The 26093-nt window shown below is 39.6% G+C and overlaps 1 protein-coding gene across 1 annotated transcript in view; it reads left to right on the forward strand.

Annotated features, from left to right (window-relative positions):
* Positions 1–25657, forward strand: part of SLC16A10 (solute carrier family 16 member 10) — a 141973-nt gene extending 116316 nt beyond the window's left edge. The window contains exons 4-6 of the mRNA XM_030882822.2: positions 4464–4607; positions 14873–15101; positions 17422–25657. Coding sequence (XP_030738682.1) covers positions 4464–4607; positions 14873–15101; positions 17422–17654 — 606 coding nt within the window. The 3' untranslated portion in view covers positions 17655–25657. The remainder of the gene's footprint in view (positions 1–4463; positions 4608–14872; positions 15102–17421) is intronic.
* The last annotated feature ends 436 nt before the right edge of the window (positions 25658–26093 follow it).

Genomic DNA, 26093 nt, shown 5'->3' on the forward strand with positions numbered 1-26093 from the left:
ATGGTATGGATCTGAAGAGGAGGGCAGAGGATCAGGGAATCAAATGCTCACAGACAAGGACAGATGATGACTGCTGTCTGGAATCTGTTAATCTCCCAAAGGGCGTAGTAACTGCAACAACAGCGGATGATAAATATTGTCGTTTTGTTTTGTTTTTCCTCCATCCTGCAAAGGCAGTTGTAGTTTCATTAGTCCCATAGCCTGCAGTGCTCTATTGGGCCCGGACCGGGGCACAAACCCGGGTCCCCTGCATCGGCAGGCGGACTCTCAACCACTGCGCCACCAGGGAAGCCCTCCCTTCTTTCTTAACTACTATACACCCCCAAAGATGTATAGTTTAAATTGTATATACCAAAGTTTTATCATGTTTTTATGTAATAAGTTACATAAAAGATATTAAACAAAAACCACCCATCCCCTTAAAAAGTTGTGTGTGTGGAAGGACAGTGAGGCTAATGACCATCATGGCATGGCCAAATAACACAATCTTAGAAAACAGAACTATAAGTAATTATTAGACTTTTTTTTTTTTGGCTGCACCGTGTGGCTTGTGGGATCTTAGTTCCCTGACCAGGGATTGAACCCGGGCCCTCGGCAGTGAAAGTGCCGAGTCCTAACCACTGGACTGCCAGGGAATTCCCTAATTATTGGACCTTTTGGACCAGTGACCTCCTTGTTTTGCAGATGCGTAGCATCACTGGATTTCAGGGGCTTCCGTAAAGTGAGTTGGGATGCCCTTCTGTTGGGCCATCTTCTGTCGTGAAACCATTTGTCAAGGAGAAGCTTGAGTTTCTAACGCACTTACGTCAGCTGTATTGGACCTGGTTTTGTACTATGGCCACCCCAAACTGAGCTTCCTTCATGGTTGACTCTCTGACAGCCAGAGGACTCAGCCTGGGATCTCAGTGGAAGAACACTGTCTGATGTCTCCAAATGTCTGGTCCTGAGGCTCCCTGTAGGGAAGAGGTAGAGAGGGGAGAAGCCAGGGCTAGGCCGATCCAGCAGGAGGGTCACTTTCTTAGGCTGCTGCCCTCGACCTCTCAAAAACGGCTCTGCCTCTGGGCTCTAGTGAGGGGGGAGGAACTTCTCTCTTCATGTGGCTGGTCAGAAACATGTCATCTGTAGAGAGAGGCTGAATCACCATTTACTTGAAGTGGGGATGGTTAGGAGGAAGGGGGTAAACTGTGAGCTAGTGTGTCTTTCTTTCACCCGTGGATAAAGAATGCGCAGATATTATGGGATTTAAGTTCTTGGTTATTTTTGGATAACAAAACAATAAATAGGGTTTCACACAATCCAAAAATGGCTTCTGTGGTTAGCGAAAGTTGTTTGAATGATGGAAAATGTTTCAGGAGCAGGGAGCGTTCAAGCTGTCAGTCAGCAAGGCTCTGGTAATCCCTGAAAGGTGTGCAGCCCTGGAGTAAACACATGTTTAGAATAGAAACAAAAGACTAATTCCCTAAAGGCACTTACACATTTGGATAAAGTCCACTTTAAACCACTGCCATACAAAATGGCGTTATCCCCTGTGTAGATAGTGGCTTCTAATATAAGCTTTGCATCGGTTTAAATAAGTTAGGTTAAATACGGAAACATCTGGTCCACATTTTCATGTCCCTTTCCATGTGACTCTTTATGGGAAGTAATCAGTTTTGCCCAGCGTTCATGCATTCTGCTAAACTACAATGTGTGCCAGTCTCCAGAGAGATGGGCAGGGATTCGTAGAATAGTTGGTGGCAGTCATGGGAGGCCCAGGCTGCAAGTAGAACACGCCAGCTTTCCTGGGTGCTACTCCCTCACCAAGAAAGGCTCTCTAAGACCCAGAGATGCAGCAGCCCCCGATTCCATTCTCCAGTCACCCAGATTCCCTTACTTCCTGACAAAAATCCAAAAAACAAAATAAACCTCAACTTTATTTGGCAGATTTTGGCTGAGGGTGGGGAAGGAGGTATTAGAAGCTGTAGTTCTTGCTTTACTTAAACAATGACAACAATAATAAAATTCAATGAAATAATGCCCCTTATAGCTGAAGAAGTAAGTTTCCACTTAAGTGTAATTTGAATTTACCAAATTTACCTTATTTCAAGAGACCCAAAACATTTCACCTCATTATTTCTTTTAAGGATTACAAAGTGTAGAGCAGGGGGCAAAAATAAACGACTAATAAAGGATAATAGCAATTTGGCAGGCAGGTGTTCTTAGTTTCATCAAAAGAATGACTAGCATATTCAGTCTTATTTGAATACTAAAGAACGTCTTAAAAAGTTATTCTAGATCCTTTGGGTGTTTCCTAAAGTAGATTAATACATCAGAGTCTGGATTCAAATTCCAAATAAAGCTGATGAATACACATAATTATTATCTCACCTGCCTTAGATCAGGTTATTCATTTTCTTCAGAATTGAGCTGGAATCCATCTCTGATAAGGACTTGGAGGAATTAGCCAGTTTGAGGTCACTTTTATCAATAGCTGTTTTATCTTTGTGACCATAAGTGAATTTCTTAGACCAGCACTGTCCAGTAGAAATATCATGCAAGCCACATAAGTAATTTAAAATTTTCTACTAACCACATTTTTAAAAGTTAAAAAAAAATGAAATTAGTTTCATAATATATTTTATTTAGCCAATATAGCCAAACTGTTATTCTAACATGGAATCAGTATTTTAAAATTATTGAGATATTTTTTGTGTTTTTTTTTCCCACTAAGTTTTCTAAAATTTTTTTTTTTGCGTTTTACACTTAAAGCACATCTCAGTTCAAACTAACCACATTTCAAGTGCTGGATAGCCCACACGTGGCTAGCACCTACCGTACTGGACAGCACAGTGCTGACATGGTGAGGCTCCGCAGCAAAGTAGGGAGGCTTTGTTGGTCAAACCAGGAGTTTGAGCTTTACCCTGAAGGCTGTGGGATCATAGCAGAGCAGTGTTATTTTTAATTTGGAACTTAATCAGGTGGTCTCAGAGAATGCAGGTTAGAGATTCAGGAGTTGGGGGCTGTAGCATGAAGCACGTTAAAGGCTGTTGTAGGGGTCCAGGTGAGGAGTGATAACCCAGACTCAAACACTGGGGGGGACATGGACCAAAGGAAGAGTGTCTGAGAGATTTAGGAGGTAAAACCATCAGAACTGGGTGGTGACTGCTGGATCTGAAGGGAGGGAGGGGATAATCTAGGATGGTTGTCCAGTTTCTAAACCTGGGTAGCTGGGCCAGCAGTAGTGGTGGTAACTGAAACGGAGGGAGGCAGGCTGTGAGGGGGTGAGTGCGGCAGGGTACCAGCTGGGCCATCGCGCTTTCCGGCAAATTTGCTTTGCAGGCTTTCAGAATTCAGGCCAGCGTTTGGTGTAGGGGACAGTGAGTCTGTTTGAAACAACTGTTTGTTATGATAGCTCAGTGATTTCAGAGAAAGCAGTGGGAGTACAGACATGCTTTTTCTCCTTGCTGTGAGCACAGATAGGTGATCACTGAGAAAGTGGAAGCGCTGAGCAAGAGGTGGAAAGCGTGGAACTTAGGGGCCATGGGAGCAAAGCTTGTGTTAGGCAGTGGGTGCTGAGCCGCAGGTTTTGTCACCCATTATAACACCTGCTAGTCACACTCCTTTTAAAACATTGTTGGGTTGTAGATTTGCAGTCACTATTCTAAGTAGACTGTAAATTGAGGGAAAAGGTCTTTAAAAAAAAAAAAAAGGCTAAAATGAATATCACTATTAACTGTGTGTCAGGCACTAAGTTCTTTACAGAGATATTTAATCCTCACAAACACCCTCTTGAAGTACTGTTGCTGTCTCCAGTTTACAGACAAGGAGACTGAGGCCCTAGAGATTAACAACTTACCCAAGGTCACAAGGCTAGCAAGGAATGGAACCAGGACTTAAATGCAAACATTCTCTCTCCAGGCCTTTCTTCTTTCTGTTAAACTGACTCTATTTTTATCTGTTCTAATGCCACACAAATAGGCAAATCCTCAGGCAGAGAACCTTATGCTTTTATCCTGTAAGCTCCAGTATAACTTATTTCAGTTTGGTTCAGGTCCTCCTAGAAGAGAGGAAACTCCAGAATTGAGCCTTAAACTACCTTTCAGGGGAGCAGATGATGGCTGGATCCTCGGGTGACCTTGTGAGGACAAGGTGGCACGGTGTGTTCAAAGGTCTCTTTCTTTAGCTCATGGCCCAGTGGTAACTGATAAAGGGTGTGCTGGTTACTTTTTATTAAAAATTTTTTTAAACCCTCTTATAAAAATTCTTATTTATAAACAAGCTAAACCATGTTAGCTTTTCTTCATGTGTTCTCATGAAAAATTTTATAAATTTTTTTTTACAGAACAAATTTTATAAATATTTGAATTTGGAAGGGGATGAGAGTCCATAACATGGTAGAGACACAAAGGCATTTGTACAGAGCTTCAAAACTTGTCCAGTTTTCCTACCATATTCAGTGTGGCTTCTTTCTCTTTGGTCTACAGATGAAACATGTGAATGAAAGGTTTCAAGATGAGAAAAATAAAGAGGTGGTTCTCATGTGCATCGGCATCACTTCAGGAGTTGGACGGCTGCTCTTCGGCCGGATCGCAGATTATGTGCCTGGTGTGAAGAAAGTTTATCTACAGGTACTTTCTTAATAAGCCTTTTTTCCTCCAGCAAATTTATCCTTACCACCTAATGGCTCATTATATGTACTTATTTGCTTAAATTCTTCTGTAAAAATGAGAAATACTTTCTAGAACCTAACTTTTACAAGCAGTTTTTCAAGGGCAAAATCAGTTATGAGTTTTGGGTTTTCAACATGAGAAATTGGCGAACAAACAACAATCTTTGTCTTGTCGTGGAACTCCACCAAACCAAAATGGTGTTTGCCCATTGTTTTTTCTAAGAATGATTTATTTTTGGCATAGTTCTCATAGTCACGTGCCTTTTGCAATACGCTGTGAAATTCAGGGGTGTGCGTGTCTTCTGAGTTTCTTTACTGCAGATCGCCTCCTGGGTATTGTGGGGTGTGCTATTCCAAGATCACGTCGACACTTATTTGACAAGTATTTAAGTGACTCCTCCGTGCCAGACGCTGTGCTAAACGGTACAGCTGAAGTATGGTCTGTGTGCTCAGTAGTTAATGGTCTCCGGGGAAGAAAGATAAAGCAGTGCTGCAGCACAGTGGAATAATGGTATGCTAGATGGGTGCCATAGAAACATAGGCACAGAGCATCTAAATCACTAGAGGAGGGTTGAGCAGGCTTCCTGGGCTGGTGGAGTGTTAAGCGGTGAGCAATAGTTAAACAGATAAGGAAGAGAGAAAAGGGTGTTTGTTGCAAGCAGAGGAAGCCACACGGGCAAAGAGATGTTAGGTCTGGGAAACAATGTTTGAATGGACTAAAGAGAGAATAGTAGATTGATTGGCTGAGGGATAGGCAGGAGTCAAGTTGGGAACGGCCTTTATGAGCACAGGAGAGGCCGAACTCTATCCTGAAATCTACCAGGAGCCATTAAGGATTTTAAGCAAGGGAGTGACATGACATGAGTTGTTTTTTTTTTTTGGTGGTACACGGGCCTCTCACTGTTGTGGCCTCTCCCCTTGCGGAGCACAGGCTCCAGACGCTCAGGCTCAGTGGCCATGGCTCATGGGCCCAGCCGCTCTGCGGCATGTGGGATCTTCCCGGACCAGGGCATGAACCCGTGTCCCCTGCATCGGCAGGTGGACTCTCAACCACTGCGCCACCAGGGAAGCCCGACGTGAGTTGTATTTTATAAAGCTTAACCTAGTGACTGTGAAGGGTGGAATACAGAGGAGGAAGGGCAAGAGTTCAGACAGTCACAAAAGGCCACATATCATGTGGTTCCCTTTATATGAAGTGTCCAGAATAGGCGGATCCTGAGACAGAGAGTGCAGCCTAGTGGTTGCTAGTGGCTGGGGGAAGGAGGGTATGGGGAGTGACTGCTCCTGGGTATGGGGTTTCTTTTGGGGTGTTGTAAATATCCTAAAACTAGGCAGTAGTGATGGTTGTACAATCTTGTTAAACTAAAACCCGCGGTGAATTGTGCACTTTAAATGCGTGGGTGAATTCTTTGGTGTGTGAATTTATATTTCAGTAACGCTATTGTTATTATTTATTTTAAAAAGTGGAGGCACAGGGACTAGTTGGAGAATATTGAAATAGTCTAGGCAGGAGGAACCAGGGCAGAGATGTTGGGATCAAACGGAGTAAAACAGGGATACAGGAAATGAGAATTCAGTGGAGCCGCCTAAGCTGGGCCTGAGATTTGTGGCTCAGGTAACAGTGGAAGGTTTTGCTGTTTTATCAAGATCAGTAATTCAGTAGAACAGAGTAAGAGGATGAGTTTGTTTTTGCCATGTTAAGTTTGTAGTGCTTGTGGGAAAGCCAAGTTGAGTTTGGAGCTCGTGGGAGAGCGTGGCTGAGAGACCTGTGGGACTTCGGCATTCATGGGCTTGTATGGGGTGAGTAGAGCGTGTGCAGGGGACACTGAAAGGGAGTGGCCAGCCTGGTAGGAAAAAAGCGAGGCACATAGTGTTTCCAGGGGCAGGAGTGGTCAGCAGTGTCAGTAACTAGTGAGAGGGCAGGCACGTTAAAGACTAATAGGTTTTCACTGGATTTAGCAACAGAGGGGAGTTTCAGTGGAGTGGCAGGTGCAAAAGACTGATCACGATCAGCTGATTAAATGGAAATACAGGCAACTTTGTCAAGGGCTTGGCTGTGGAAGGAAGGTAAAGGAGAGACAAAATGGGGGCTTGGGACTGGGGATTGCGCACGTCCGTTCACTGTAGAGATGAGGGGCAGTATCTGAGCAGGGCCTTGAAGGAAAGGTAGAACTTGGGCGAAGGACATGGTTGGAAAAGATATTTATTACAGATAAATTGCCTTTAATTGATTTGAAATAATAGCCATCCCCATTTACTGAGCACTTCCGTGTGCCAGACGATGAACTGAATGCTGTACGTACATTATCTTCTTTCCTCCTTGCCCAGCCCTTTGAGGAAGGTACCGTCGCTGTTTCCACTTAGGGATGCCAACACGGAAGAACAGGGAAGCTACCTCACTGTGGGTGTTTGTGTATAGGGCCAGGCAGAGAGCTGCAGGAAGGAGTCTGGTCACACGGCTAGAAGGAAGTGCAGACAGCTAGTAGAGTGCTACTTTTTAAAATATTCACTGTGTTAGGATCATTCCCCCTTTTATTAATACCCAACTGCGGATATCCCTGTCGAACACTTAGCAGAACATTGTCTTGTTCTCAAGTGTCAAGGGAGCCCTCTAATGGAAATTGGTTGTATTACAGACTTTTGGCTTCCTTTCATTTATTAAAATAAAAAAGGAGTGCCCATTGTGCCCCAAGCACCAGCCCAGACCCTGGTAGGGGTGATACAAACAAGACAGACGTGGTCCCTGAGTTCCTGGAGCAAGACTTGAGGCAGGAGGAAGCTGGGAGTGAATGGGAACTCAAGAAGACAGGGAGAGTGGCCTGGGAAGAGGTTGGGAAGAGGAGGGCCCAGATTAAACAGGGCCTTGAAATCCCTGATGCAGACATTTTACTCGAAGCATAGTAGGTCTTTGTTGGGGAATGACGGGATTTTACGTTTTAGTCGCTGTGGTCACTCTGTGTGTGGAGGCTGTATTACTGGGAGGGAAGCAGGAGTGCTGGAGGGAGGGAGACCAGTTAGGAGGCCAATACAGTGTCCCGGGTCGAGGCGATTGGGGCCCAGACTAAGGTGCTGTGATGGATGAAGTCATGGTATGTTTTATACATCAGCACTTTACTCGGGAACAACTATAACTTTAGAAAGTTTCCCCCTACAGGCAGGGCAGTCGGGTCACTTACAACATATTGGGGGCACATACGTTAGTATTTCATGTGATTTATGAAAGAAAATATAGCCTTTCCTAGCTTGTCCCATGTTTGGTCTGCAGTTACACGGCAGTGCGTTAAGAATCAGTAATTTCGTTTTGGATGAAAGGTTAGTCACAGCCTGGCTTCTTTTAGGTCGCATCTGATTTTTTTCATCCACATGTGCAGTGTGTGTAGCACCTGGTAGTGCGGGCTGAGTCACAGGCGAGATGACTGCGGTCCAGCCCGAGGAGGCCCGTGGAGGAGAAAGGCAGCCTTCGGTGTGTCCTGTGCTGCTGGGAGCCACTGACAGCACAGGGGCCAACGCAGGCCTACCCCACACAGGCGGCTGGGCTCACCACCCCGCTCTGTCCCTTCTTTTTCCTGGCTTCCCTGCCCCAACTCCCAAACATTCAGTGTGGGTTTTGATTCTTGGCTCTTTCTTCTCTGCTGCGACCAACTCCAGCTCTGCCTGTTTGCTTATTCTTCCTCCTCTCCCTGTCTCCCTGCCTGGCTGTCCGCCCTTTGGCGGCCTTTAAGGGTTGGAAGGCTTCTGCTGCTTATCTTCCTCTCCTGCCTTTTGTTGGTGCTGTGTTTTCTCAGACGTGTCTGCTCCCCGCTTTCGTCTGTTACAGCTCAGCCTGGTGGGGCCACGGCAGTTCCCCTCCCTCTCTGTCCCCATCACACGGGTTCTGAGTAGCCTCCGGGCCCAGAACACACTTCACAGCCTCCCACATGTTCTACTTTTGGGGCACAGTCATCTTGGGTTTGGGAGGCCGCAGAGTAGAAAAGCACAGGCTCTGGAGTGTGATATGACTTGTCTCTAGATCCGGCAGAGGGCTGTGTGAGGACTCATGGTGACAGCTTGCTTGCTTATTTATTTATATAAATTTATTCATTTTATTTTATTTATTTTTGGCTGTTGGGTCTTCATTGCTGTACACAGGCTTTCTCTAGTTGCGGCGAGTGGGGGCTACTCTTCGTTGTGGTGCACAGGCTTCTCATTGCGGTGGCTTCTCTTGTTGCGGAACACGGGCTCTAGGCACACGGGCTTCAGTAGTTGTGGCTTGCGGGCTCAGTAAGTGTGGCTCGCGGGCTCAGTAGGTGTGGCTCACGGGCTCTAGAGCGCAGGCTCGGTAGTTGTGGCACACAGGCTTAGTTGCTCCACGGCATGTGGGATCTTCCCGGACCAGGGCTCGAACCCGTATCCCCTGTGCTGGCAGGCAGATTCTTAACCACTGTGCCACCAGGGAAGTCCCGGTGACAGCTTATTTAAAGTGCCGGCCCAGAGTGGATCATTAATAGATCCTTGCTTTTATTGTTTTAGTATTCTATTAAATACTGAGGCAGATCCTGGTTTGGAACAGGTATCAAGGAGACCTTGGTTATCCTGATTTGGGGATCTTTGCTTATAGGTAACAGAGTTTAGGAATATATCTTACACTTCTGCTTAAGAGTTCTGAATTTAAACTTCCATCAGGGTCCTGGGTTCCAGGTATTTTCAGCCTAACAATTCTAAATGCCAAGCAAAGAGATGACCGAACTGCATTAATGATGAATAATGATGGTTAAAGAAAATCTTTGCAAGGGTTCCTGGAGTACTTTATTAGGAGAGGAAAGGCTATGTCCTGGTATCTTCTCAGCCATCTTTCTTAACTTCACAGACCTGTTTTTCTAGTCACCATTAAATTACTGCAGATTTGTGTGTTTAATATGTAACTGTTGTAAAAGTGTGAAAGTGTTTTTCAAAGGTTTGGAAGTTGTAACTCTAATGACAGAATCAAAAACTTTGGGTTTAGATCACTTTCCCATCGTGTCAGATTTCTCTGTGCCATGGACATACTGAAGTGTGGACGTCATATCCATGTATGTAAAGCAGACAAACCCAAACAACATGTGTGTACACAGAAGAGGTCTAGGAGGCTCACCAAATTGTTGAGCGGTTATTCCTGACGAGGAAAGTGGGAATGGGTTGAGGGTGGGAGGGGGTTGAAGGGAGAGTTTCATATATTACTTTATATATTTTTCTAAGGTTTGAAATTTTTCAAGAATGTATTCATGAGTTACTTTTGAAATTCAGAAACTTTTTTTGTAATTTAGAAAAATTAATCACTTTTGGATCCAACTTCCTGTGTAAGCTTCCTCTTCTGGTTGAAGTAGAATGAACTGATCAGCGTTGTCCAGTTTTCTTTTTTTTGTTGTTGCTGTTATTGTTGCTTTTTGTTCCCTTTTAGCATTTTATGTTTTCCTGAAGATACATTGGGATAAAGGTACATGCTTTACCAAACATAAACTATTTCCTAAATGGTATCCAAATATTTAGTAGTTCCCCGGCCTGAGTAAGGAATCAGACGATGATTCTCTGTCCTTGCCTGGGCTGTGGCACTGGGGCCAGTTCCCCCTCCAGGCAGAAATGGTGGTACTCACGTGCCGTGGGGAAAGTTGAACAGACTCCCTGTGAAGCACTTCTAGAGAACTGTGCTTTAGAAGAAGCCAGCCACTTGGCTGTGCCCTAAACACTTCCCTGAAGTGTGATGGACCTGCAGGTCTCTGCTGCCAACTACTGGGTTCCTAGCCAGAGGCTCTGAAAGTCTGGAAACTTTATAGTGAATAAATTTATAGGAGCAACCCTTGATTCTAACTGTGCCCAATTGTGTGCCCGCCTCCGAAAGTGCCTTCTGCTATTCAGGTGCAGTTCATTTTTCCTCTTCAGTCATATACTTAGATTCCTGAGCAAAACTTCCCCTGACAGTTCTCTGAAAATGCTCTCTTTGTGACAGAAATGGGAACGGTAATAGCAAAAAAAACCCCACTTTTTTTGTTTGTTTGTTCTTAGGTACATTAACTTAAGCGGGGCGTTATTCTTCTAGAGCCTGTTAAATTATGACAGGAGATATTTCCTTGTATGGTTTTAAGAAACAAAAGCAAGGAAGACATCTCAACAGTCAATGCCTTATTAAATGTCAGTGCCAGAGCCTATAAGAGGATTAGGAACCTTTGAATCTCTTATTTAAATCTAACCAGAGCTACTGCGTTTGGGGCGGAAAAAAAGATTGTATGTAACACTAAATTTATTCACCTTTCAAACTGGGGCCTAGTATCTATAGATCAGTAGATGTTTGGGGAAGTGATGAACCTCCTACACGCAGTGTGCTAAATAAACCTTGGCCTGTGCTCCTTGTGGCTCAGATGTCCCTGCATGTGGGGAGTATGTCCTCACCAGCTTGGCCTGCTTACCTCCTAATTTAGCTACATTTGGGGTAGTTATATCTGCTGAGAAAGAGCAGTGTTTCTCACTACTATAGCTACAAATAAGGCAGAAGTAGCTAGGTATTTTCTGAGAAATGCTAAAGAATAAATGTGTAAATTTCTATAAATTCAATTCTTAAAGAAAAACCAAGAAATTTTACTTTTAAATAACAACTAATAATTTTTATTTAACAATTGTTATTAAAATTTAACAGTTTTAAATATTTGAAAAAGAATATAAATTAACATAATTTGAATTGAGAAAAGGAGAACTTGCAGTCAGGTAAAGTATTAAGAAGTAATATGCTCAAAATATATAATAATAAATTTGAAACTCTTATATGATTTCTTTTTTTACAAAATCCATTGTGTATCTATACACTAGCAATCCTTTTTTAAAATAATTAATTAATTTTTGGCTGTGTTGGGTCTTCGTTGCTGCCCACAGGCTTTCTCTAGTTGTGGCGAGTGGGGGCTACTCTTTGTTGGCGGTGCGCAGGCTTCTTATTGCGGTGTCTTCTCTTGTTGCAGAGCACGGCCTCTAGGTGGGTGGGCTGCAGTAGTTGTGGCACTTGGGCTCAGTAGGTGTGGCTCATGGGCTGTGGAGTGCAGGCTTGGTAGTTGTGGCACATGGGCTTAGTTGCTCCGTGGCATGTGGGATGTTCCCGGACCAGGGCTCGAACCCGTGTCCCCTGCATTGGCAGGCGGATTCTTAACCACTGCACCACCAGGGAAGCCCCTCTTATATGATTTCTTACAAAACTGACCAAAGAACAAAAAGTTGAAGGGGCCAAAAATGGATAGAAAGATCAGGATAACTAATATAAGTGCCTCGGTCTCATGTTACATAAACTGGTCCAAGAAAACATTTGTTTATTGAGCAAAAATGACTTTGGGCTAAGCTTTCAACAGTCACTCTGGTTGTCTTACCTTGGAAGAGATTTGTTCTGAACAAAACAGTAAAAGAATAGGAAGCACATTGAAAGCTCACCTAGTAGAATTACAGTTGTGTGGTTGGGAATATTTGGTATGTGGCTTTACCAGTTAAACCCATTCCATCTGGCCCGTGATGTCCTAACATTTTACTCCAGGTTCTCTGGAATTTGTAATGATAGATACCTTTCTAAGATTCAAGTATTTATCTTCTTTTGTGTTTGTAGATAGAGTAAAAATGTATCTAATTAATAATATTAGGATTTGTCTTTATTAGTTTTTCAATAAAAATAACTCAAATCTTTACTTACTTGCTAGTTTCAACCCACTTTCTACATTCTGATTTAGCTTTAAATCTTTTTTTGTGTAGATGGGCAGCATCAGGGAGTCTTTTTATCAAGGTCACAGAGAGCTAGAGCCCGGTCTGTCCCTCTGAGCCTTATTAGTTCTTTCCAGTCTATACGCTGCAAACCCAGTAATTACCCACCACTAAGAAATTATGCTTATGCTTTGAGGGAAATTGGATTGGAGAAAAAGATGTTTAAGTAGAACGTAGAAAATCGGAATATGGGAGATTATGTTCTTTAGAAAATGTGAAGTGCCAGACTTACTTTTCAAACAGCCGACTCAGAGTCTTAAACTAATCATAATTCTACCACAAAGCTGTATTTTAATAATGAAGAAGAAAAATTGATTCAGCTGTATAATATGTTGTTGTCAAAAAGCAACCAACTTGGAGTTTAAAACCTTTTTCAACAGTGTGTTTCTTATTGTGGGGTCAGTGGACAACTTGTGTCAAAGTCACCTGGGGAGCTTGTGAAAATCACCGTTCCCAGATCCCTGTTCCTCAGGTGATCTTGATGTGCACTAAGGTTGTGAGGGGCTGCCCTGAGGCGTGCAATCAAGCTTGGTATGCCACAGACGTGCCTAGTGGGTCCTGGGAAAAACAGGGCAGATGAAGACGGTGATCCAGATGGCTGCTTTATGTGGCCTCTCCCTTCCTCCCCAGCCCCACTGTCATCGGAGGGTACCCTCTAGAAATTGTTCCATCGTTCCCTGCTACCTACTGCCCACGCAGACCATGGGTTCCGGGCTGGCTCCATCCAGGGTTACTAAACCTCTCAGCATCATTCTCTTCATCTGTAAAACGGGGAAAACATTAGTACCCATCTCATAAAACTGTTATGAGAATCACGATCTAAAGTCCTTAGAAAAACGCCTGGCATTTCATAAACATTAAATAAATAATAGTTGCTATTATATGAATACTTTTTTAAAAAGCTGATTCTTTTTAAAACATTTCTTCCACTAATGAGTGAATGATCCAATTTTAATTAGTTCTTTGCCTAAAAAAGCTATTGAATTGGCCACTCCTTCCTTTTTTGTACCCACCATACTTTGAATATACAACAGCAACATCTAGAACACTTCATGTGCATTTATTTATTTACATGGTCCTCTCCCCACAACCCAAGGGTAGGAACCAGGTGTTATTCACATAGCACCGTACACAGAACATAGCACAGTAGCTACCAAATGGCAGGGAAAATCAAGTGTTTGATTCTATTAATTACTCTAATGCTAAAATGAAAGTGTTCTGTGGTGCAAAATATTTCTCAGCCTTAACTCTGGGGTGCTTAAATAGGGTATATCTATGACTTAGCATCAAAAGACACTGTTTGAAAATATTCTTTGGCAATAATAGTCACTGATTTACACTGTAAATAAAACTGGATTATATAAATGAGTTCTTAGGATGTTATAGCAGAATGTGTTCACTGTTTTCACTGCATATTATGCATCATATATTTCCTCTGACAGTCAAAATTTAATTGGAATTGGAATAATCAAAATTCAGTACACATTTATAGAATATCAAATCATAGCTACTTATTTTAATCTCTCTCACTTGATCTACCTGTGCTCACCATGTCTGGAATATTAGCAGGCACTATATTCTAAATTGATTATTTAAATATCTAAAACTTACATCTCTGTATTCTCCAAACTGGAAGCTCTGTGATGTGAAGGACGGATCTGGCTGGCATATTTTCATTATGCAGAGGACTAATACCAGTAAAGTGCATATAATTTCAAGGGTAAAATTTTTAAATCATGTTTGATAAGTGAATTTGAGCTGATATTCAAGGAACAAATATGTATTGAGCAGTGCCCAGGTTCAAGATCCTTAAACCTTATAATATGTAGTTCAAAGATGACTTTTGTACAGATTCTGATCTCAAAGAGCTTTCAGCCTGGAAAGAAAAGTAAGTATAAAAATTCTTACTTTTGGGCTTCCCTGGTGGCGCAGTGGTTAAGAATCCGCCTGCCAATGCAGGGGACACGGGTTCGAGCTCTGGTCCGGGAAGATCCCACATGCCATGGAGCAGCTGAGCCCGTGCACCACAACTACTGAGCCTGCACTCTAGAGCCCATGAGCCACAACTACTGAGCCTGCATGCCACAACTACTGAAGCCTGCGCGCCTAGAGCCCGTGCTCTGCAACAAAAGAAGCCACTGCATGAGAAGCCCACGCTCCGCAATGAAGAGTAGCCCCCGCTCGCTGCAACTAGAGAAAGCCCGTGCAGCAGTGAAGACCCAATGCAGCCAAAAATAAAATAAATAAATTTATTAAAAAAAATCCTTACTTTCTTCTTGTCCCTTAATGGAAATATTGAGAAAGTGCTGGGGAAACTTGGGGGAGATGATTATGGGAGTTGGTTATGTATATAAAATCAAGGCGAACTGGGCTGAGGAGGCAACTGACCAGTAACCACTTAAAAGTCCTAAGCCTGTTGCTCAGTAATAGTGATGTTCACTTTTCCCGAGAGCAGAGTTGACATTGTGGTGTCTGTCCTAGGTACTGTCCTTTTTCTTCATTGGTCTGATGTCCATGATGATTCCCCTGTGCAGCCTCTTTGGGGCCCTCATTGCTGTCTGTCTCATCATGGGTCTCTTCGATGGATGCTTCATTTCCATTATGGCCCCCATTGCCTTTGAGTTAGTTGGTGCCCAGGATGTCTCACAAGCAATTGGATTTCTACTCGGATTCATGTCTATACCCATGACTGTGGGCCCACCCATTGCAGGTAAATTATATCAATTCATAGCATTTTCTACTGTAGGTCCTAAGTCTCACTTATATGTTAAATATATTATGATTTATTGGTTTCTGGTGTCTTGCTTTGTATGTGCCTTATCTATAACATTTTTAATAAGACCAGCTGTAGATGGCATGTTGGAAAAATTTGCCGATGAGTCCTCTTATTCTCATTGATATCTAAAACTCTCAGTGAAATGTGTAGCAGTTAGGTTCTGGACTTTGAGCTTTCAGAGTTCCTATATTTCACTTAGTATGTGTTTTGGAGGAATAGCAGTGTGATTTCTTTTTAGGAAGAGGTGAAGATTCTGAAAGATTTCTAAATATGTATGCTTTGTGTAAGAGATCATAGCCCCCTGAGAAGTAGTTAATGAAAAATAACACTTAGTAGAAACAACCCAAATGTCCGTCAGCAGATGAATGGATAAACAAAATGTGGTATATCCATACAGCGGAGTATTATTCAGCCATAAAAAGGAATGAAGTGCTGTACTGATACATGCTACCAGGCAGATGAACCTCAAACATGTGCTAAGTGAAAGAAGCCAAATACAAAAGGTCCCATATTATATGATTCTGTTTCTGTGAAATATCCAGAATAGGTAAATCCATAGAGACAGAGAACAGATTGGTGGTTGCCAGGGGCTGGAGGGATGGGGGATTAGGGAGTAACTGCTTAATGGGTGTGGAGTTTTCTTTTGGTGTGATGAAAATATTTTGGAACTAGAGAGAGGTGGTGGTTGTACAACATTGTTAGTATACTAAATGCCATTAAAATGGTTAATTTTATGTTATGTGAATTTCACCTTTAGAAATCTTCTGAATGATAGTATAAAGATGTTTCACGTTCAGTATTAGTTGAGTGCCACTGTAAATTATGATAAGATTTGCTAAAATTATTATAAAATTTAAATGTATGTACTGTCATCTGTGTCTGGTATCTGAGTGGCTCAGTGAAAGTTCAGTTCAATTCATTCTCACATTCAGAACCACACATATCAGCAAATTTGCCAGTTGGGAATCTAGTCATGTATCAAGCAAGCAGAACCACTACTGAGCAGACCAAATAAAAGATAAGTTCTCAAGATCACAGTCTCCTTTTAGGGAAAACCCTCCAGTCCTTCCCCTCTCCCCCAGGTAATACACTATTTTTACATCTTACAAGCTTAGTTTGTTAGGGTTTCCAAGTCCACAGCAAATTACAAGCAGCACTTTTGTAGAAACGGTGTTTGCTACTAGAAGTGACTATAACAGACCAAGAATGAAGGAGTTAACAGGAAACTTTCAAAGCAGGCAGAACAGCAGGAGGTTCTGAGGGATCATAGTATTACAACCAAACATACTAATTTATGTTCATAAGGATGAAAGGTTCAGTTATATGTGGAATGTTCTGATTCAGGGGATAGGAAAAGCATATATTTAGATATGTTGTATATTTTAGGTTTCTATTTGGAATGACTGTACACCTTTTTCTTTTTTTTTTTTTTTTTTTTTGATGTTGGTACTTACCTGAACAAATCCTCAGCTGTTTACTTAGCAGAGTCAGATATTCAGTACAATGTGTTCCTAGAACATTTCAGATAACTTAGGTTATATAGTAAAAGTTTAAAACACTAAGATAACTTTTAAAATCTGGATTTGGTTAGAGAAATTAGAAATAAGGAGTATTCTGACAGTGTTTAGAAGCAGAGCCCTAGGATCTATTAGAGCACCACACATATATTCTTATATTTTCCTCCCATGTGCTGACAAACCTTAGTTTCTTTCCAAAATGTATTTAACAACCTAGTTTTTTCATCCTGACTCTTAGATTTATAATTTTTCATGATTTTGGGTTATACTTTTAAGTAGTTTCATGTTATTTCATAAACAGGCCCAAGAAAGGTTTAAAACGTAGACATTTTGAGGTCTGTGTGTATGAGAGAAGTTTCAGCTTGACGGTCCGTCCACCTTCAGTTAAAACAGGACCTTAACACCATGTGTCAGAATATCCCAAATGGCCTCTGAAGGGTTTTGAGAAAGCCAAGGCTTGGTTGAAAATATTTTTTCCGTGTAATATCTTGGTAGGAAAACTCAAAGGCCTGTCACAGACTTGCAACAAGATTAAAGAAATGAGATCTTTTCCTTCCTCATATCAGAAAAGGTTTATATTTCAGACCCATTTCCTTAAAAATGTCTGATATCTGAGATGTTTGAACTATCCTGCTGAGATGAAGATACTAGGTTGGCAGTAGGCCACCAGAGTGACTAATCTGAGACCCCAAGAGCCATACTTGTTCTCTCTTGGTGACAGTTTTTTCCCTTCCCAGGGTTACTCCGTGACAAGCTGGGCTCCTATGATGTGGCATTCTACCTCGCTGGAATCCCTCCCCTTATTGGAGGTGCTGTCCTTTGTTTTATTCCATGGATCCATAGTAAGAAGCAAAGAGAGATCAATAAAACCACTGGAGGAGAAAAGATGGAGAAAATGTTGGAGAACCAGAACTCTCTGTTGTCAAGCTCATCTGGAATCTTTAAGAAGGAATCTGACTCTGTTATTTAATGTCTTATATACCTCCACCAGACTGGACTTGCTTTTAGAAGTTTAAGCAAGTTTTCCTTTTATATGAATTGCAAATTTCTTATTTTTTTAATCACATCCTAGGAATAGCACAATAATTGGGAAATAGAACCTTATTACTACAAGAATCATTTTCTGCCACTGAAAAGCTGTCCAATATTTCCATGAGTCTGAGGCCGGAGACTCAGACTCAATTTCATGTACAAGAAAACCTGTCTGAAAGTCAAATATTATGAGAATATGAAGCTATCTCAGTAAAAAGTAACTTCAGAAACTGTGAGCGCTATTTAGCTTATACAAATATTTAAAAATACCTCAAGCTGTACTGAAAGGGTTGCAGTTTGGTCAGGACTGGAAATATTGTTTGTTGTCTCACTTGGCGTTTTTAGTTTTGGTATCTTTGTTTTAATTTCTTCTGCTATTTGGAAACAAAATTTAAGCCTGGATTCTAGATAATATCAGATCTACTTAAATCTCAAGTCTATGTTAAAATTGCTCGCCTGCTCTTAAATAAGCTTTGAAAGTAAGTTATTCTGACTTGCTCCAGTGTCAAGGGACCTTTTTGGAGCAGGTACTGACAAGGTGTTCAGAATCAAGGTGTGAGATGAACAGGATCATGTTCATAAGGGCAGAACAGTTCAGAAATCAGACATTTCTTCCATTTACATTTTTCCCCTTTGGATTTGCAGTGTGTTTTACTCAAGTAGCCAGAAACACCCCAGATTTCTGAATTTGTTTAAATTGTAACAATAAAGTAAAATAGAAGAATTGAAAGATATTCTGGCATTTTAACTTAGAATTTTTCTGACTTCTGATTTGTTGCTCAGTAAGACTTTGTTTAAATATCAGGTCCTAGTGCATGTTATCAAGTTGCAGTTTTAGGCACAAATGGGAAAAAAACATTTGTGAAGAAAATATCTATTTCTGATAGAAAGAATTGCTCAAATCGGTAAAACTTTCTGACAGAAATTTGCGTTCATATGTACTTATCCTATTGTGTTCCCCTTTAACATTGCCTGTATTTTTAAAAATATTTTTATACACAGACAAATATAAGAAGGCTATTTGAGTTTTAAAGACTTAAAACCGAAGTCATGACATGACCCATATTCATCTAAAAAACATCAGAACACGTCCCTCATTCCTGAAATTATATTTTAGTACATTTTTCGTTCTTATTTAGGTCTTTAAGTTGATAATGTGCAAAGCATATTTAAATCCTAAATACATATGTATTTTAGATCTTCCTCAAATGTAGCTTGTTCACCTGGGAAAATGCTGTTTTTATAAAGCACCTCCAGGATTCACCTGTTTCTAAAGTCTCTGTGCTGAGAGAAATGAAACCTATTATCTCCCTACTTCTCTTTTCAGCTTCGATCATTTGTGAAAGGCAAAGTCCTTCCATTCCTGTCTCTAGCTGAGGATGGAGATGCCTGGAAAGCATATGGATTTGCAGTTGTTGATGGGAAAGGAGGGCAGGCAGGGGGAGGAGCAAAGTGAGGCTGTTAATTAAACATCTAGAAAACCCAATAACTTTTCCTTTTAGTATCAACCTTGAAGGTTCAAAGTGTAAATACTGCAACCTTGAAGGTTCAAAGTGTAAATACTAAATGTGGAATTTATTTCTAACAGAACTTTAAATAATTTTGATCTTGGAGACACTCTGCAACTTACTACTTCCAATTCTTCCACATTTCATATTCAGGGGACTTAGATAATTTGTTTTTTGGAAGGTTCTGTTGCATTAAAAAATATATATATATATTTTGACCATGCTGCCCTTTGATATTCTTATTTTATTTAAGCTTTTACAAAATGACTTAGAAATGATAATGTAATACATTATTAGTTTCTTCATTTATTCATGCCCAGTTATATAAAACATTATTTCCGCATTATTATCAGTGCTTTTGAAATTAGCAAAACCATACAACTAAGTACAATCATCAAACCTGCCATTATTTTTATTTTTCCTACAGTTTCAGCACAAACTCCTGACTACCTCCCAATTTTACAGAAAGACTAGATCTAAAATAGAAAATTTATTTTGTAAAGACCTCCAAATGTTTTTCCTTTCAAAATGTTGCTGATTTTAGGGGAAGAAAAGTAATAATCTGCAACTCAAAGACTTGATCTTGCTTATTTTCCATGATAAAAGAGCAACATGACAAGTATTTATAATAAAACTTAGATCTCAGAATATTGTGTTTGTGTATAATATTATACATATGTTAGTTTTCAGTCTAATGGAATGAATCAAACAGGATCTACAATGCTGAAAAGGCTCCACTAACATAGACTCTTATGGGGAGTTCTGTGCTGTAATAATATAAAGTTAAAAAGTATGAAAGGTAAGATGCTAAATTCCATAAAATGCATATTTAGTAATATGTTTGGTACAAATAGTTATAAACATCTAAAATATATACTAAGAAAATAAAAAATATTAATATTCACAAAGATTTGTTTTAGACCAAGAAATATTAATCTTTCAAAGTAAATCCTTTCTAATTTCTGAACAGAGTGTTACTGTTGCAGTAAAGTGACCTGATGGGCCTACATTTTTTTTTGTTCAATCCAAGACACTTGTTTAAAAGAATAGATACAAACTGTCACTTTGCTGTACAGCAGAAATTCACACAACGTTATAATTCAAATACAATAAAAGTTTTTTGTAAAAAAAATAAAAATAAAATAAAATACCTTTGTTTAGCTCACAGGAAACATCCTGACCAGGCCCACCTGTGAATGACTGCAGGGAGGAAGAAGTTAACACATCCCCTCCGGAGGCTGAACAGAACCAGGAAATGTTTGACTTTACTCCCTCCCCTTTTAGTATAAAAGAAGCCTGAATTCTAACTGAGGCGCAATGGTTCTCGGGACACAAGTCCACCGTCTTCTTGTTCGGCTGGCTTTCTGAATAAAGTTGCTATTCCTTGCCCACTCCCCACCCCCAAAAAGGAATAGATACAGAACTCTACTTTCTCATCTCATCCTCCTAATTCTGATAGGACTAAGCGAAGTCAAATTTAAAAGGTTCTGGCATTTGAGGCCAACAATAGCATAAGAAGAGGAGCAACTTTACAGAAAGGCTGGATTGGGTATTGTAACAGATGCCCAAGGATCTTACAGAAACATTCTGGTTAAATTTTATTGCAGTAGACATTGCTGGGATGCATCCATGTAAGTAATAATAAACCACCCAGATTATTGATACTATATTCAAAATTTATAAATCTCTTTGATCACGGTTGTAATGCTTCGTCTATAGCCCTACTACAAGATGTGTAATTTACACTGAAAACTGCATAGTGCTTGCATTAAGCTTCAAATTCTATTCATAAATAGAAACAGGACTTCATTTGCATTTCATGATCATGCATTATCTGTTTATACATGTTTGCAGACCCATGGGCTCTGCCCAAGTATGGAAAAAAAAATACTTTAATTCTATTAGCTTCAACTTCCCACTTTTAAAGTCAATGTACACTTGGTTGTAAAGTAAACATGTTTACTTCTGGTAATTATACTCCTTTTAACTGCACTTAAGAACATTCTAATTTGTGCTATTGTTATTTGTAAGCTGTCCCATGTCCAGATAACTCTTGATGTTAAATAAGACTGAATAGAAAATGTGGTATGAGATTTGAGGTAGGCAACCTATAGCATGGGTGCCTCTGAGGACTTCCTGGTGATGGTAAACTTTCAGACCCTTTAGTATGCCTCTTTTTATATTATCTTTATCATTTTTCCCTTTACTTCCCCACATCCTTCAAAAACCTGCTGAAAAGTCCATTAATATCCTTGCTTAGTGCTACTGGTTGCTTAGCTGCACTGCTTACCAGTCCCTGTGATTTCAGAGGATGGAACTCCATCCAATTTTGTGTAACCTGGAGAATGGCTTGCTCTTAGCTTTCAACTTAGAGTTCTAATGATAACACCGAAAAAAATTCTAATTACATGATTAAAACTGGGAGGGGTAATAAGTTTCATATAATTGTCATCTTTTGTGCTAACATATAAAACTTTAAATGTTTAAGGTAAATACTTTGAGAGAAAAGACTGTCAAGTTCTTAATATAAATATTTTCAGAGAGCTCACTTTTTAACTTTGATTTTCATATTCCATTAAAGTTTTGCTAAATCATAGTCCTGAAAGCACATCATGGAGGATGCCTTAGAATGTAGGGGGCCTCTGGGATGCAGTTCCTAATGAACCTGCCTTAGGCTGGGTTACACTTTATGGTGAATGGTATTAAGAGTAACTTCCCAGAGTCTAGAGATACAAGTGAAAAGTATAAGCTAATTAAGTCCGTAGTTTTTAAATATGTGAATAATTTATATAAGTATTTAAAACTCTGCGGGAAATTTCTAACTGAAAACTTCATTGTAGCTGGCAAAGAAGGAGCAAAGAATAATGTGGAGAACAGGCACACACAGCTCCCAGGTTCACTGTAATGGGATAGCCGCAGCCATATTTTATCACTTTATTTGTTGGCAGAGACTAATGCTTTGTTTTATAAATATACTACAAGTGATAGGCTACAATTTTCAAGAATAAAGGGCCAAATGCCCATAGCTAAATATGAAACCTGCACATAACTTAGAATCATAATTCCTGATAAATACGGATTTTATCAGATAACTCCTTATGACCCATGAAACAATTCACTGTCACATCTTTGAATCACCCAAACCTTGATATTTGGGACATAGTAGTCTATTTAGCTTGTCCTTTTAAAAATTAATTTTGAGGGACTTCCCTGGCGGTCCGGTGGTTAAGACTCTGCACACCAATGCAGGGGGCGTGGGTTCGATCCCTGGTCAGGAAACTAAGATTGCGCATGCCACCTGGCACGGCCAAAAAAAAAAATTATTAATTTTTTTTAAAGTAAACATTAATCATCTTGGCCTCTATACATTCAAGGAAATTCTCCATGGTACTATTTTTTTTGACAGATATAAAATAGGCTACCTCATTTATGAAACAAGATTTCAATCTTTTATTAGTATGTTGGAAAGACAGTGGGAATGAAATAAAACCTTTCTAAGTGCTTTATCATGACACTCACTTGATCATGGCAGTCCACCTACCTCAGCTTTCAGTGTCTGACTAAAAATCCAGCTTAATTCTTGCTTAGTCAGTGAGTTAATGGTGATTCTGGGATTAAAAGGCAAGGGAATACAAGTTGTTAAGGGGGTCGAAATATCGATAAAATTTAAGTGTTTTTTTCTGATAAATGGATTTAAAAGGAACAAAAGTGGAATATTAACTATTGTGGCCTGTGGATAATCTGAAAAAGGAAAAAAGTGAAGAAATTTATAATCTATATACAATAATGAACACTTACTAATATGCTTCACCAGTGGCTTTTCAAATTACACTGGCAGCTTGACGATGAGGTCGTTTTCATCTGTGTTTTCTTTGGCAGGAAGATGGATGATCACTGACATAAGATTGTATGCTTGTGCCTTAACCTTACAGCTTACATGTTAAACAACTCCTGTAAGAGGCACCCCTTTCCTAGTGGAACAGGGACCGTGGCAATGAATTTTTGTCTTGCTGGAGTTTTTGAAAATGCTACCGTTGAGTGTGGCAATAGTGTAGGAGTTAACCCACAAGTTCCCAATCTAAAGATGTTTCTAGCCCTTCTATATGGGTGCTGTAAGAAGAGTATTTTGGAGTTGAATGTCACTAAGCATGTATGTGATATCACTATCAATATAAAACAACATTTAGAAATCAAATTAGATCTGTGACACTATTTTGGAGCCTCTGATACATGACTTTTATTCTTCATCAGATAATACTTTTCAGTATCTGTCAGTTATTAGAAGAGTCCATTTGTTAAATATGTGTGTAAACACATAATAAACCTTTTCTGTTATCTTCACCAAATGTAATCTTCTATAGTATGTTCTAAAATGCTAGACAGTAATGGGTCAACATATCTTTCGTAATTTAGCCTATATTGGAATATTATTTCAGGGACCCAGGGTTTGTTATCAAGGGTGCTGTATTTTGACCTGAGGCTATGAACTGACTGTATTTGGTGCCTTTTTTTCCTACCAGAGAAAGATCAGATCAAGATTGGTGCTAAATTTCATGTTCCTTGCAAAATTATTTTTTCTTTTTAAATATATATGTCAATAAGAATTGTGTAGATCTAGCAGTACTATGCATGTTGCATTTTGTTTATATGTCTGAGGAGAAAAACCTCCTGTAAAACAATTACTGAGTTCAAAATCTACTTAGAGGTATGCGATTTTTGTTAACACAGAAGGCGTTCACTATGAAAGTCAGAAAATGATCACCAAATGAAAACTTAATGATGAACACAGCCCCCCAACGTAATGCCTTTAAAGAAAAATCCCTGGTCAATGTTTCTAGCATAGTTAGCTATTCAAAGTATTCTGTGACTCGGAGGGTATGTGAAAAAATGTTATGTATATTTTATTATACATATAGCTATATATACAAAATAGCTTTCTATTGAGCTTGTTTAAGTAGAAATTTTAAGCTATTTTTCAGGCTAAGATCAGAGTTTTGGGAGTCATCAATCTTAAAACTTGGACAATGAGTTACTTTTTTAAAAAAATGACACTGAAAGTATCACTGTTCATCTTTCAGATTTAACATAAAGAAATTACAAAGGACTGTGTCTGGGTCAGTGTCAGCAAATCTCAGACCTATGATTATCAAGGGCTCTCAGCATCATGGTCATGGCTGACTGTGTGACACGCACCTAAAACTCTACCCCAAATTCCATGTGGGTCTCTGAATCCTAATGTACCTGTATGTAGTATTCACAGGAAGCGGGGACCACAGGTTTTTATTAAACCTTGCTGTCTTTGTAGACTTTGCCTTAACTCTATTTTGTGAAGATTTTAAAAATATAAATTAGGAAAATAATACACACTATCATTTTCCTAATTAGGAAAACCAGACATTTAGAATCTACTGGAACGTACTGGATTCTGTGTTAACTAATGATAATTCCATTCTACTGTTAACATTAGTTGTATGTGGAAGGGAGAACGGGGGCTTGTTAATCTGAAGTTACAGGGGGAAGATAAATTGGGAGATTGGGATTGACATATCACACTATATATAAAATAGATAACTAATAAGGACCTACTGTACAGCACAGGGAACTCAATACTCTGTAATGACCTATATGGGAAAAGAGTCTAAAAAAAAAGAGTGGATATATGTATATGTATAACTGATTTACTTTGCTGTACAGCAGAAACTAACACAACATCGTAAATCAACTATACTCCAATAAAAATTTTTTAAAAATTACACTAGAGATGAAATATCCCTTTAGTAATAACTTCTCATGTAATTGTTAAAATATTGTGGTTTGAGAAATGTAAGATTATAAAGGCATTGCCCAATGCTTGATAAATTTGCATTTTGTCATTTTGTTCTCCTACCAGTTTATTTTAGCCTGAAAGTTATAGCTATGACAAACTGAACCCTGCAGTATTACTGAGAGAGAGCTTGGATGTTTTAACTATCTCCTAGTATAACATGATATTTTTTATGTCAACTTATTTTATTTTAATGTTTACCTGAAAAGTAATTTTTAAATTATTTTGCATATTTTCAAAGTTAGAAAAACATGTTTTATTTTAGACATCAAAAGCAAGTTGTTCCAAGTGCACGCTGCAAGCTGCAGTGTGAGTCTGCTTCTCTACCTACCTACACAGGATGCCATTTTTGGCACAGTAGTTGTTTAAATATAGATCACTATGTGAAATGATTATGCTGGGTTTGATCAGTGTGCAGTATTTTAGTACTTGCCTTATGTTTCTTTTTAAAGAGTATGATTTATAACTGATTTTTTTATAATGTGCAATTTAATATAGATAACCGAAACTTTTTTAATGAAAAGTGCTTTGTAATCATTTGGAGGATAAGATCATTTTACTGTGGAACAATGTGATGTTCTCAGTAAATACAATAAAAAACTTTTAGCAAATTTCTATAAGGCTTTGTGATTATATTTATGAAATTCCCTGGGGAGAAGGGGGAAGGAAAAATTACTAAAGAAAAGGAAACAGTCTATGTGGAATAAAAGAGAAATAAGCTGTGTGCTTTTAAAGCTTCCTATATGTATTTCAAGTGTGTTTGGGTATTGTTATTTCTCTAGGGCAAAGAACACAGATAGAAATAAACCAAAAGCACCGGATAGTCCAAAAACTATATTTGATACTTTTTTTTTTGCAGTTTACTTACATTATTGCTTCTTTTACTTACACTGATTAAACTGATTAATTCAGCTGGTACTAAGTGATCTCCTAGTCACTGAAAATTTCATGGGATGATCAAGAGCCAGGCTGGAACTTTTTTAAAAATCCCCTGCGATTGTGGATTACTCACTTGGAGAAAAACTGGCTGCAGTCAGAAGATGTT

The sequence above is a fragment of the Globicephala melas genome, chromosome 14, assembly GCF_963455315.2.
Source record: "Globicephala melas chromosome 14, mGloMel1.2, whole genome shotgun sequence".
NCBI classification, from domain to species: Eukaryota; Metazoa; Chordata; class Mammalia; order Artiodactyla; family Delphinidae; genus Globicephala; species Globicephala melas.